This window comes from Condylostylus longicornis, unplaced genomic scaffold (assembly GCF_029603195.1).
Source record: "Condylostylus longicornis isolate FDR11 unplaced genomic scaffold, ASM2960319v2 ptg000645l, whole genome shotgun sequence".
Classification (NCBI taxonomy): Eukaryota; Metazoa; Arthropoda; class Insecta; order Diptera; family Dolichopodidae; genus Condylostylus; species Condylostylus longicornis.
In genome coordinates, this window is record NW_026578597.1 from 1 (window position 1) to 14,858 (window position 14,858).

Genomic DNA, 14,858 nt, shown 5'->3' on the forward strand with positions numbered 1-14,858 from the left:
AAGACAATATGAATCTCTACCGCACAATTGACTACCTTGGTGTCCTATACATTGAGGATTACAGACAGATTCACGATGGTCGCCAATACATGATCCTATAGATTGAGGCTGAGCGCTGGAAGGAACCGATAGACCGAGAGCCTGAAGATGAAAGATAAATGGAAGACAAATAGAATATAAATGGAAGATAAATAGAATATAAATGGAAGAATATAAATGGAAGATAAATAGAATGTAAGTGGAAGATAAATGGAGGTTGAACCGATTCTAACGGAGAAGCTGCCGACCTGACAATGCGAGTGGTGGAAAGCCTCAAGAATTGCATCAAGAGCTTCCTCAGCGTCCTCCATTTTTCCCCGTTCGAATCGCGTTGTGTGTCGAAAACTTTGAGTCAACGCTGCAAGAAGAGAGGTGATGAGATGAACTCAAATGCGACGAAAAATACCTGAGCGAATGCTATCAGGCGGTAAGACGTCGGAAGCCCCAAATGCAAAATTGTCAAAGAGAGTCTTAAAAGCACAATAAACGCAAGCCTCGCGTAAGGAACATGAAATCGACTGATTGCTTCGCATGCTTGTAGAAGTACGAAGACGAGATTCAGGAGATCCGTCTGTGAGGGAAGATTTGCAAAATGGGCGAATTCAGAGGAGTTCCACGGAACATATGACGAGTCGATAACGATCGATGAGTGGCGGGATAGAAAGTAGGAGATGTATGCATCGGAGTGGACGGTCGAGTAACGAAGTTTGGGACCGCATGCGAGTGATGTTGACACGAAGGAATTCGAGTTATGGGGGATGACTGTTGGGACAAACGGGGAAGTAACGCGAGGGATGGTGTTTCGATGACTGATGACGGAATAGTATCCAAATTGTGAATTTGTTTTTCATCACCGACTCCATTTTCTGGATGATGATGGTAATGAAGATCATGAATCGAAGCGATGATGATGTTCTTCAGATTCAAGCATCTTTTCACGGAAAGAGATGATATTCCATAAAGCTTGAATCACAACATTTAAGAAACAATGATTCTTTCCGGCTTCGTTGAGTAAACCTCTTCTAGGAACGCACGGATATGAGATTGAATTTCGACAAATTGACGAATTGATGTCGATGACGGGATCGTCTAATTTCGTATAATCTGGTGTTTCTATCTTCTGAGTTGAAGTCTTTGGTGTTTTCAACGTCAGATAATCATTTCTTTGATCGATTGTTTTCGTCGCAAGAGTTCTAGAGGGAGTTTTATAGATCCCTGTCCCAAGCGTCGTGTTTGCGCGTTGTGGTGCTCTGAAGTGCTCAGAGTGCTTTTGCTGGTTTGTCGGTTCCGGGAGGCGCTCCGAAACACTCGGACGAAGTTGGTTTCGCTGAGTTGAATAATCTTCATCTGGTGCGAAGGACAAAACTCCCTCTCCTTTCATTTTCCAATTCCACTCTGACGGTCCGACAATCGCGTGTGAGGCAGGGTGATAAGGCTTTGAGAGTGGAGTTTGGATGTCTTGTCTTGGTTTCGAACTTTTGCTTCTTTGGGATCGTAGTGGTGATGCGAGACTTGATTGGTAAAGGACCTCCTTAATAAGGATTGAGGGCATTGGATGGGAAGTGTCCATCGCCTGTAGAGGATGGGTCGGTCCATTTTCAGGAATCTGTGCTTCCTGGTTGGATTTTCCCGCAGTCGGGAGGTCTCGTTGATCTAAAAGGGATGTTTGGAGCGTCGCAGCTGGAGTTTGCGGTGCTTGATGGAAATCGAGGAGAGGGAGTTTTGGAGAGAGAACTGGGTGAGGAATGGGGGAGTGGGGTCCCCGCTTGACCTGTGGGTGCTGATTTGGGATGTACAGTGTTTGGGATTGGGAAGAAGGAAGGTTCGAGTGATGACGAGGGGATTGTGAAAGCGATTCGTTGCTGCGTGAAGATCGTCTCCGCCAGCTCGGAGGTCTTTTTTGGTTCAAGAGAAGTTCGTTTGATGTCGCTGACTGCGTGACTGTTTGGTGCGAATTGGTTCCATTAATTGGATACTCGATGCGTTCAGACGAAACCGTTGTGATTGATGGATTGACATCAACCGGTTTATGATTCGAAGGAAGGGATCCCTGGACGTGGTCAGGATGATGAATGGATTTTCTTGCGTGGGAATCGACGGAATGTCGATTTTGCGCTTCGACAGTCTGGAGTTTTGTTCTTGTATAGAGGGATGCGGGAACGTCGAGAGACGGTGCAACTATTGGGACTTGAACGGAAGCGACGCGGCTGAAGGATCCTGGGGATTCGAATGGACGGACAAACTGTGCGGTGCTGCCAACTCTGAGTTCTCTAGACGCATGTTTTTCGTGTGACCATCTGCTTGTCAAAAGCGTGGATTCTGAACGATGAGAGAGAGCGGATGGGAGTTCAAAAATCCCTCCTTACAAATGGGTCACCGACTCTTGAAGATCTTACTGTCCAACTCCTTGAAGGGAATCGCTGGGAAGTAACGAGGGGCGTGATGGATCGTAACGTTGAAGGAGACCGCGACTCATGAGGAGACAGACGGTTAGTCAAAGAGACCGATTGATTACTAAACTGATGTGGGACTGAGTTGGGAGAGAACGCAAAAGGAACAGACGGAATTCCACAGTGGGGGGAATCTTGATTGATTTGATTGGAATATCTTTGACGAGATTCGCAAGACATTTTCGAAGTTTGAAAGAAGGAATTTGAAGGGGTTTCTGAACGTAGAGAACCATGATTGTCCAACGGATGAAGTCGATGGGAGTGCATGACTTGAGGAGTTGGAGACGATTGGTCCATGAAGTGGCGGGAAGAAGGAGATCTCAAGGGTAAGCGTGACCCTGAAGATATTCGAGAAGAGAAATCGAAGGCATTTATCGGAGGATTGGGCACTGGGGAAGTTGCAGTATGCCGTGTCCTCGACGCCATTGAGGGATAATCGACGAATACTTGAGAATTGAACAACAACAACTCAGGTTGTTGAAATGCAGCACGTCCATCAATCCATGTGATTAATGTTTTGAATAATGAGATTTGAATTTCAGGTCTGCAGACACAGCATGTCGGAAGACTCCTTTTCGTTCATTGGTTTCCTGCTCGGCAGAATCTTAATTTCAAAGCAAAGGTTGAAACATAATTCACTCAGACGTTGCTCCCAGCAATCTGCAAGATTCGATTTCAGCGTCTAATCCGGACAAGCTGCATTAAATTCACTTCCTCTTCTGTGTTAAATCAAACAATTATGTTTGTATCAGTGTGTTCGCTGGATGACCAACGTTCTGTATTGGCAGCAATCAAACAAAGCATTTGTGTGATGCATCAGATTTGAAGTGTGTATCCCTTAACAGCTAATTTGCGAAGGAGATCAAACTGAAAGGTGGAAGTCAAAAATGACCACGATGGAATGATGTACAAGAGAATTACGAATTAGTAATGGGCCTAAAAACAGACATAAAGTTTCAAACTAACAAATCTGTGAGCTGAATAAAAGTTTGCCGCACATATTCAATGAATTTGCTGTACCAAAGTTTTATAACCCCGAGAGCAACTCCTCTGTTTCTGATTCAGTCGAGATTCTATACAACAGCTTTCAAAAAAGCAGTTGCAATCGATTGTGATGGAAACCACTCCCGCAAAAGGTCTGAATTTGAGTGTGCGTCGATTTGACATGTTGATCTCTAGGGTGGCTATTGTTGATGAAAGCGGAAATGTAGTGCTTGACGAGACAATCAAGAATAGAAAACGTAGGTTTTCTACAATGATGAGATGACCAAAACAGTCTATGCAGGTTTTATTGATATTCGGAATCAGGTGGGTGTGAAGGATGAGTTGAAAATCGTTGCGTTGCTTTTATGGAAGGCGATTGCAGCGATGCAGCATAACATTGTTGTTGGTCACGGAGTCAATGGTGCGCCAAATGATAGATATGATGGCCGCCTTGCATCTCCCTGTCATATTCAGGAGATCTGAAGGTAATAAGGACATTACTATCTCCATCTGTTGAATGGGCCACTGCAGCGTTTGAAATACAAACATCCAAATTGCGATGTTCGAGACACATCGAGTCCGATTGGTTTCGAATCAGGGAAAAAGCTTCGAGTGTTAGCTCTTCAGTATTTGAATCGCCGGATTCAGAAAGGAAAACATAATCCAGTTGAAGATGCAAAAGCTTCTATGGATTTGTACATGTACGTGAACGAGGAGCTTTATTTTAAACCTTGAGAACACAGACGAGCGCGATTTATTGAGTTTTTCTGTTTCAGACTTCATCGGTCCATATGGGAAGAAACTGCAGAACGAAATTCACGAGAAAAATTAACAGAAAGATTAAGAAAACAAACAAGACAACAGTCAAAAGCAGAATGGAAGAAAATGAGGATGGCGCGTGATTCTCCAACAGAAAATTCTGGCGTGTTCGTTCGTGCTCATTGCAATGATCCCTTCTTGATTCACAGTACATCTTTCCTGGCCGCGTGGGTCGACCATCAAGTTGAGACCCGAATGCAGGCTATCTTGAACGCTATTCGCAGGACCCAAAAAATGCAGGCTTTGTTATTCCCATCGCTGCCCTTCCCGGCAGAGGATACTGATGATGACGCAAGAGAAGCTGAGATTCTATTGCTTCAGGACGCCGAAGAAAGTTTAGGGTCAGACGCGGGTCAAGAAGAGGCTTCGGGAGATGAGATGCTCAAGAAACTGAAGGCTCTCCTATTTAGAACAGCTAGGGAAATTAAAGTTCAACAAAGGACACTAGAAGCGGAGGAAATGAAAGAGACAGCTCAGCGATTAGAAAAGCTATTGAGTGATTGACTTTATTTTTGTGTTTGTTCCCTCAGTGACTTATGATTCTATTGAAATCATTCTCACGAGTTTAAATCCTCAGTGTCGCTTATTGAACCTACTCACACAGTGCTCCTGTTGTTGCGATGGAGCTTGGAATTCCAACTGACTTCCAACAGCCTGAGCTGCTCGACGGTGAAGAGTTGTCTCTACGACAACCACAAACTCACCTTCACTTCAACCATTTTGATTTGGGACTCGGAGATTTATTTCTAGGAACAAAAAGGTGCAGCTTTGTTCTGTCAATGTCGGACATTTCCTTGTTTTCGTAGAGCGTATTGGATTTCCTGTTCGGACCCAAAGTCGCTGAACTTCTCCATCGATTATACTGCTGTGGGAGTACATGCTATTTGCCAAGACCAGGTAACCAACACATGTGATCTGGTGTATTTGAGCTTTTTTTCCTTTTTCAGAGTCTTGGCCAATTCCATGTCTCTATTGCCAACTAGATTGCGACACGGATCATCACTCGCGTCTTTCTGAAAGACTAACAGAGGTTTTGGGGCGTCCAGTAAACCTTCTTGACGATTCTATGTCTGAGGATGAAATGGATGACGAGTACCCTCCAGTATCCGAGTTGCGATTCTCACCTCTGATGCCAAGTGTGTTCCATAGCGGTTGTTCATTTTGATCTTCTTTGTAGCACACTACAGGGTCTGTTTACGAAGTTCACTGAAATGTCAGCCCTCAACTCTGAACCAGCGAGCGATGCCAATCCAATGGACCTTTTAAGTACGGGCAATTGGTGTACTGCGGAAAATGCGGTATGAGTGTGTCATAAATGTGGAAGGCGTAATGATCATTTTTCAGAACACGTGGAATCCTGATGATGATGATGATGATGACGATGATGACGATGATGATGAAGAAGATGAAGAAGCACATGAACCTTCTCCATTGATCTAGTTGTAGTGTTTGTCGTCTAATGCTTGTTTTTTCCCTTCTTTGTTTTGAATTTCGAAGATTTTCTTTGCAACTCTGAGAATCGGGCCAATCAGTAAAACTGATCAGGGGCCTGACGACTATGTGTTCCTTCATGATCGAGTGTGTGTGAAAGAGTTTGAAATGAAGAATTAGCATTTTCAACAATGGAACGACGAAAATTGAATTTTGACGAATTTTGCTCCACTGGTAGGTAAAATAAAATAATGCGACAATTTCATCTTATCTGCAGTTCTTCAAAGAACCCGAGATTGTAATCGCAAAGATTTTCAAAATGTGCTTGGGACCAAAAACACTGACTTGGATAGATTGTGGTCGATCGAATTTATGGGGTTGGCGTTGAATCTTCTTCAAAACCTCAAAGCTGACAATCGGGTAAGAAAGCTGAAGAGGGATGCCGTCTGGATGATTTAAGGAAGAATCTCAAAAAATTGTTGCAGAATGTGAATTGTTTGTTGAAGGATTCCACTTGAGGTTATTTTCAGGCCCGTGAACTTTTTGTGGTTTGTTCGTTTCTGATCGCTGCATCCTTGGATGTTATTTCATTGGAATGCGTTGAACCCTCCAGAACCGCTCATTTGATCAAGCGACGTAGCGATCTCCGTGATCAACTGTGGTTCGTGCAAAAAATCATGCTTGATCAAAAAAGGTCTAATGTGCAAACGATTTCTCAAGTTGTTGATTTGACGGAAGAAACTCTACGAATTTGGGAGATGGGCAAAAGGCAACCAACTGATGGTTTCGGAGAGTCTCTTCTTCCCTTGAATGGATCTTTCTCGGAATACTTTGTCTTTCTTGTCATCGGTCTGCGTCATCTACTTCTCTTTGGGTTTTATCCCATTTTGTCGTCCCCTGTCCCAAAAACGAACGATCCAACCTCTGCGAATGACCCTGCCTTGGCTGTAAGCATGACGGTCAAATACAGCGACTGGATATTTTGAGAAAGCGTGACCTGAAGGCGGTTGTTCGAGCAAAGTGCATTCCTCTTCATTTTGTCCAACCCAGTCGCTCGAAAAGCTTCTCCAGTTCCCGGAACACGCCCTTCCTCCGGCAGTCGATCTTTGGATGCTGATCGAGGAGGTCAGTAAGAATGCGATGGTTGAGTTTGATTTTTGACGAGTGACTTTCTTCTGCATTTGATTCTATAGGGATTCATAGAAAGAAGCGACTTGAAAGTCCCAAGCTTCGCCGCAAACGTTTTATCTCCGTTGTACAAATCATGGCAAAAATGTCGCCAGATGGAATCACATAATGGTGAGTGAATCGAAGAGAGGAATGTCGTTCCTTCTTCTTCATTTGCATGTTGCAATATCAAATCGAACAAGAATGGGATGAAAAAAAAGTCTCGCTAGTTTCCAGCTTTGTCAGAGCTGTTGAATACGTCTTTCAGATGAATGGAAGAGACGAGCATCTGCCGTGTGGACCATCTGGGTTGGATGCATGAAATCATCGTTCATCTTCTATTCGCGGTCGACGATTCGATATAAAAAATTAAAAGACCTTCTAGATTCTGTTCAGCAAGTCGTTCGACTTTCCCACAGCAAAGGAATTCCTGGAGGTATTTTTTTCATCATTCTTACTATTCGAGTGTCATTCTCTATTTTGTTTATTTCGAGGTGATTTACAATTCCTTCTCTGCACCCCTTTTCCAATCACCCCCCACCTCACAAACCACCTGCTTTGCTCCCGCTATTTATCCAACAACAACCATCTTCGGATGAAACTCTCTGGTTCAATAGTCTTTCAAGTCTTTTAAGACTTTTGGGGGATTCATCGTCATCCAAAACCAATAATTCTTCAATCAATTCAAAGGATGTCTGTAGGAAACTTTTCAGGCTTATTCTTCTGATATTTGTTTCTCTCCTTCACAGTGTTCCATATTTCTGATACGATCACTCGACAATCGACTCAGCAAAACGGCTCATTGATACTTTTGCTTCTCTGCAATTTTCTCGAGCTTTTAGCGGAAAATTTCAATCGTTAGTCCCAAATTTTTCTCGTATCCCTCGATTATAACAATTTTAGAGTTTGCAAGTTTCGTCAGAACGACTCTTCCCTCTAGAGATTTTTCGCAAGATGAAATTTGCGCGATTTTATTTTCCATTTCGGTTGCAGCAGCTCGGGAGTTTATTTCATCGGAAATTCTTCCAATTTTCCGCCACATTCGAAGATTCCTTCTCTTATTAAGCGAAATGTCAAATTCAACAGAAACGGAAAGTCTTTTTTCGGATATTTTGGTTGGCAAGTTACGCAAACGAGTGATGGTCTTCAGTACAGCTTCTTATCAGTTTCTGTCGAAGATAAAGCGGCTTATAGTCAAGCAGCAGGGCCCCACTCTTAAACATCGAAACACCAATGGATTGTATTCTGGTGATGAGATTGTGTCTTTACAATCAATACTAAACAGTCTTGTTGATAATTATTTGTCATCAAGACCTTCTACTCTTCCCCAGTTATCGTCAAGGAAACCAAAGGCTGTTTCGATCGAAGACGGTAATCAGGGAATTGGAGCGTTGATCCCATCCCACACTCATGATCCCATCCCATCCCATACTCATGATCCCATCCCATCCCATACTCATGATCCCATCCCATCCCATACTCATGATCCCATCCCATCCCATACTCATGATCCCATCCCATCCCATACTCATGATCCCATCCCATCCCATACTCATGATCCCATCCCATCCCATACTCATGATCCCATCCCATCCCATACTCATGATCCCATCCCATCCCATACTCATGATCCCATCCCATCCCATACTCATGATCCCATCCCATCCCATACTCATGATCCCATCCCATCCCATACTCATGATCCCATCCCATCCCATACTCATGATGCCATTTCACTCAGATGAGCGCTCAATTTTATCGCTTTTATCCGAACTGTTTCAATCTACCATTTCGACCACGACGCAGTTACTAACTCTTTCGCTCGAGAAGGATTCCTGCCTTTCATCCACTCCCGACCCAAATGACGCAGTTCAATCTATCCCTACATTTTGGGACACCACACCTCGAATCCGTCAAAATCGCTCTCAATCTGACAGCTCAATAATTTCTTGGATCGATTTTGTTTATCGTGTCACTCTAAATTCGAGCGGCTTTTACGCATATTCATCATTTCTTCTCTACTGGTGCGGGGAGTTTGACACTCTCAACTTGATGTTTTCTGAGTTCAAGAAATTTCTCGATGCGTTGTACTATCGCAGTGATGCAATGAAGAATCGTCAAGAAAGTTGCTGCCAAAGAATCAGCCGTCTCTACAACGAAATGTCGAATATGTAAGAAATCCCAGTCATTCGCTATATTGTGCCTTCTGAATCACCAAGCTGTAGATATTCTGATATTCTCAACTGTAGATATTCTGATATGTTCAACTGATTTTTCTAATAATCGCCTCTTTTCAGGTTTTCTTATCTAAGTGGACAACTCCAAAATCTTATTCAAGATTCAATGGATATTTTTATTCTTATGATTGAAGCTCTTGGACTCTCTCTGTTGCGCCAATCCATCGACATCAAATGCCGAAAGACTTCTGTTCGAATTGTTGTTCCCCGTCTCATCGATGAAGATATTTCTGATTGTTTGAGTGTTGCGAAGGAATTGGAGATTCAAGATTCTTATAATGAAAACCAGGAGCCAGGTGGGATACCAGGGGGCGAGGATTGTTGGGACACTCCTAAGGGATCCGTTTGTCGTGAGGAACTTCATAAAAACGTGGATTTCATGAATGGGGATCAGCGATGCGATGATGGTGTGATCGCTACGTTTTTGAGACGGGGAGTTCGTTTCGCTCGTTCATTCAATCAATTCTGCTGCGATGTCCCTAGGGATCAACTTCTAGAGGAGATGAATGGTGTCCATGTTTGTTATTTGTTGTTCGAGTCTTTGTCTTTGATTACATCACCGACATTAATTCACGCATTGAATCAAATGATCAAAGAGCAAGTATCTCTTAATTTGGAAACATCTTCTCTGAATGAAAGAACACCATTCGCCAAATGGGTCGCAACTCCATTTCAACGATGTGAAGAAGTCGATCAATGGACAGCTCTTCGTCCCCAAGTCTCTTCCATCATCAATCCCTCCCTCGTCGACAGTCTGGTATCCTTCTTCCGTTTTTGTTCACGATTCTTATCCGACAGTGATGCAGGATCCCTTCTTCATCTACAATCGTCATCTTCTCGGTTTATTGATTCTACAAACCCAATCGTTGTCCTGAATCGCTTCATTCAAATTTCTCTCCTTTTTGATCTTGCGAAAATCGATATCATCACGCGCATCCGTCGCACTTCGACTCTCAGTGAACTTGGGACATCCCGGTTCTCAACTGTTCTGTCTGTTCTGTGCTCTCTGTTGCTGGGGGCATCCGTGAGATTTTATGATCAATTCGTCCGACATCTTGATTCTTCCAACATTTCTCTTGAACTTGATGTGATGATCAATAACTCCACGTCGAACATGAAGCTGCCTGCAATCTTACATTTTATTGCGTTGGATCACATTTCGAGTCAATTCGCGATATTAACCTCCATGTGGAAACGGGTCCCAGTTGCATATTCGGAAAAGTTTCATGTTTGTAGTTCAAATGCAATAAATGAAGACACAAATATGGCGACAGTGCTGGAACTCCTGGAGGATCTCTTAAACGTTTTGTGGAGATGGAGACAAGACAAGAAAACCTCCTCTAAGAGAACACTTTTCTGTGAAAAATCGACCAAGCTGTTTTGCACGTCTATGGCGGAACTCGTCGAAGGGTTGTCCTTCAACTTGAGAACAGAAACCGATCAACAACCAAGCGACACAAGACCCCCCTCTCTGGATAAGATTCAAATCATGAGATTGCTCGGACGTTTTAATCAACAACTAGCGGACCCAAATTCGAAAGAATACAAGTCGATGATGGAGGAACTTGACGGGATTTGTTGGGAAGACTCAGAGTTGGGAGGGGATCTGCTGAACGCAAGGGATCTGCAATTGTGTTTATCAGACGCTCGAGAGAAAGATCATCGAATACGTCTTTGGTTGAAGCGGTTGATGATCGTATTGTTGGAGGACGTTATGGGGTGTGATGAATTCAGTCGACGTCGGAAACTCTCTGAAGGCAGTTTTGATGATCGAACTTACAAAGAATTATTGGAATATTTATTAGAAGTATTGGATACAGAATCTATTGCTTGGTTGTGCAAATGCAAAGAGAATTCGATTGATTCCTTCCATGATTACATTCCGTGAGTTGAAATCGTCATTCATAACGCGCATTGACTCTCTGCGATTTCCAGGTTGATTTCGATGATTTTGGACGTTCTTGGAATGACATTGAATTTGCCATCATCGAATGTATTAAATCCCTTCAATCAATCTGGAACTAGAAAGCCGCAAAGAAAGACGGCGATTGGTTCAATGGGAACAACTCTTGAGGATTACAGAAGTCTTTCGTCCGTCTTCGCCTTGATTCGATTGGTGTTCCTTCTACCGACGCAATCTTTATTGTCCGAATTTTATGAAGAGAAAGGATTTTATCCAACGCAATCGATTGTAGCGGTCGCTTACTTTATCGCTCAAAATTGGTTTGACCTTGTCTTGCAGTTTGTGGCATTGTCGAAACCACTTGGATCTTCTAAACCTTCGTTTGCTGATGTATTGCTCTTGCGTTCAGAACGCGCTCTGGAGAAAGGAAGTCGTCTTCTCATTATTGCGCAAGCCTTCAGAGATGCCCTTCAGTCTCGACAGGGAAAGCCTTCAAATCCAGATGAGCTGTTCGCTACTCCAAGACGAAAGCCAGACGGTGACGAGAAAGTTGTACAAGAATCCAAAACACCGAAGAATGCTAACGATGAGCGTCCCGATGAGGAAAATGACCACAGAGGTAACGGTTTGAGCCGCTTGGTGGGAGACGCACTGATCGAAAAGATAAAAGCACTTGAAATCTTGGGAAGAGAAGATGAGTTTGAAATCCAAATCAAAGAAATAGACTTCCAATTGGGAGAAAACCAGATCGAAATCAAGACTTCAACTGCAATTCATTTTGCGCTCGCCCTAAGCAAGTGAGAAAAAGAGACGCTTAAAGAGTTGATTCAATTTGTTGTTCAGGTTCAATTCTTGGGCAAGAGGCAGAATCGATCTCTCACTCCTTGCGGCATCTGAAGCATCGTCAGAGTGTTCGTTTTTGTATCGTCTCGCTGAAGAAAACGCTCCAGGGAAAAGCAAAGAAGGCGAAGGGATTCAACAGACAGCGTGTTGGAATGTTTGTAAACAGCGTTCAAAAATTTGGATTGGAAAAGAAACGAATGAAAGCTATTCAGAAGAAGAAACCCCTCAACGAAGGACCTTATTGAAAGATCTCTCTATGGAGCATTTGGGACATACAATTTTGATCATGCAGCAGTCCCAAAGCCGCGACCTTCTCCATCTTGCGGGAATCTTGCTTCATTGCAGTTTCGTTCAAACAACTCTTTGGTCTTCGCTGGGCGCACCAAAACGATCCGTCAATGTTTGCATCTCTGCCCTTGCGTCTTTGATCCAGCGTATTGATTTTCCCCTTGCTCTTCTGAATCTCTTAGAAATTTGCTTGGAAAATCAATCAAGACGCCTCTCATTTGATTATCCACAGACACTTGGGGAGTCAAGTACCGCTGAGTCTCCATCGCATGACACGAAAGTTCTTTCTGCGTGCGTTTCAATCGCTTCAATTCTTTCTTCATTTTTCGATCATTCAAAACCAAGTCTTCCGATGTCGCATCTTGGAACAGTTCTTTGGCCAGCACGTCACGATTTTTATGGGACACTCAGCGTGGTCATTGACCGTTGTTCTCATAAAAAGAAGCTTTCCGATTCGTCTTGTCCTTCCCATCTCATTCAGCAGTCCCTTCATCTCATTCTTGCACTTCCTCTTCCTGATCGATTGAATGATGGAGACGCGCTTGCATTCAACGCGGAGAATCGCAATGACTCATCCCACAGCTTCAGTGTATCACTCAAAACTGTTTGCCAGAACCTTATCGAGTGTGGAGGATTTCAGTCGGTTGTGGAGATAGTTGAGACGTTTCAAGACTGTTGCGGCGTCGAAATCGAAACAAAAGAAGGTCAAAACAAGAAAACAGTGTCTAAAAAAAAAGAGGCTTCGCACCTTGCGTCCCTGATATTTCTTCACTTTCTTGCATTAAGAATCTGCGAAATATGTTCCGATTTCGTCATGAGTAAACGAATAAGCTCTCGAGCGCTCGACCTTCTTCAGTTTCTACAAGAATCGCCTCTTCTGATCGAGAAGGGCACTATTACATCAGCTATGTCAGCAGTCATGATTCACCTGTCCCAACATATGCGGTGTTCTGCGACATTCGGATTCCGGCGGTTACAGAAGGATTCATCGGGAAAAGAGTCTGGATGCGTGGATAGTGATGGACTCGTTCCGTTCCTTCTGTGTCACTATCTCCGAAATGTTAACGGACGAAATGACGCGTCGTTAATTGGAAGCAATTCAATTATGGAGACTGTTCCACGTGTCTGGAATTTGGTTCAGCTCGAGATCCAGAAGGGGAAGGGCGAACTGCAGCGACTGCGATGCTGGAGATATTTTAGCTCCGATTTCGTGCAACTTGCTCTCAATAAGGGAAAGGCGGTTCGATCAGGAGTCAGAACGAAGACGAATGGGAAGAGCGCAAAGGGATTTAGGGGGCAAGAGGAAGGGCGCTGGACATGCGTTTGCAGCAAGTGGATAAGAGTTGAGGATTGGAACGAGATGCAGAAGGATTTAGAGAAATTGAAACGGAAAAACATTGAAACGGTTGCAGTCGAGAACGGAGGCCGAAAGCAGAAGAAAACAGTCCAAGATTGGTGGGATCGTCGGTAAGTCGAATTTGGAGGACATCATGATGGACACTCCAGGAATATTGAAGGGATTTTCAATTATCAGGTTTCTTGTTCAAGAAATGATGAAGAAATGGATCGATCGACTTTGTTGTGAAATTCTTTATCCGATTCTTCCGTGGATGTCCGGTTGGCATGAGAGTCACTTGGATCCTTCAATTGTTCAAGAAGCGTGTGTGGCTGTTGAAAAATGGATCGATGAAGCACAACGGATTCTGTCACTTCATTATTTGGAGAATCGAACTCATCAAGCATCAACGACTGAAGGCACAACGAAAACAAAAATGAAGAAGGGGGGATGTTTGATTCAACTGAATTCTTCCGATTTGATACTGCGTTTGGTTGTATTGACGCTAACAGCTTCATCGATAGAGGTTATGGGATCATCAGCAATTGAGGATCCCATTATCGCGTGTTTGGGACAGATCGTTACGTCGTGCTCACACTCATTGGAGTCTTTCGAAGAAAATGGTAAGATCCTGCGGGATTCATTTTTCAGCGGTCCTGTCAGCAGCATAGCGGGAATTCTGAAATCGAGATGCTCGGAAATTCTTCCCAGACCGAAAAGAAAAGGAAAATCAAAAACAGCAACAATTGATGCCGCTTCTATCAAGTATTTTCCAGTCATTTTGTTTGTATCCAATTGTGATCTGCTGAGTTATGAAATCCCTTGGGACTCACTTCCATTTCTGGCGAATCAAAATATCACGATCGGTGTGGATATGAAAATGTTTGCTTCAATTTTTCGCCAATGGAATTCTAAAAATCTGAGTGTGTTTAAGTCGTGGGAAGTTACCACATGACGAATCACATGGCTGGTTTGTTGGCATGCTTTCTTCCAGATCCCATTCAAGCCAACTTCTTCTTCATTGTTAACCCCAGTGGCGATCTTTCGACGTCGAAGAGCACGATTCCTTTACCAATTCTCGAGTCTTCTTCATTCAAGGGGTTTTTTGAAGAGCAACCAGACTGTAGGTCGCCCATCTCTATCATTTTTCTATATTAAATTAACGCACTAGTGGCACTGCCCTCCAAAGGCAGAGGCTGCTGGTTTGAGTCCCATCTAGTCGAAACCTCATCGATCGTCGCAAAAGTTCTAATTTTAGAACTGTGTATTTCTGTTGGATTACATTATTTTATTGTTCTTCAGCCCGAGAAACGCTTTACCAGTGGACTGTTTCAGATGTATACGTCTATTGCGGACATGGA

At 43.4% G+C, this 14,858-nt stretch overlaps 1 protein-coding gene across 1 annotated transcript; it reads left to right on the forward strand.

The window, feature by feature from the left end:
• Positions 1-7,960: 7,960 nt before the first annotated feature.
• On the forward strand, positions 7,961-8,635 carry LOC129617807 (circumsporozoite protein-like). Its single transcript, XM_055532863.1, has one exon. It carries the CDS (start codon positions 7,961-7,963, stop codon positions 8,633-8,635), a length of 675 nt encoding a protein of 224 aa, XP_055388838.1.
• Positions 8,636-14,858: the final 6,223 nt, after the last annotated feature.

Bases quoted from the DNA above. Each gene is read 5' to 3' on its own strand.
- LOC129617807 (XM_055532863.1), top strand. From the start codon at position 7,961: ATGTCAAATTCAACAGAAACGGAAAGTCTTTTTTCGGATATTTTGGTT.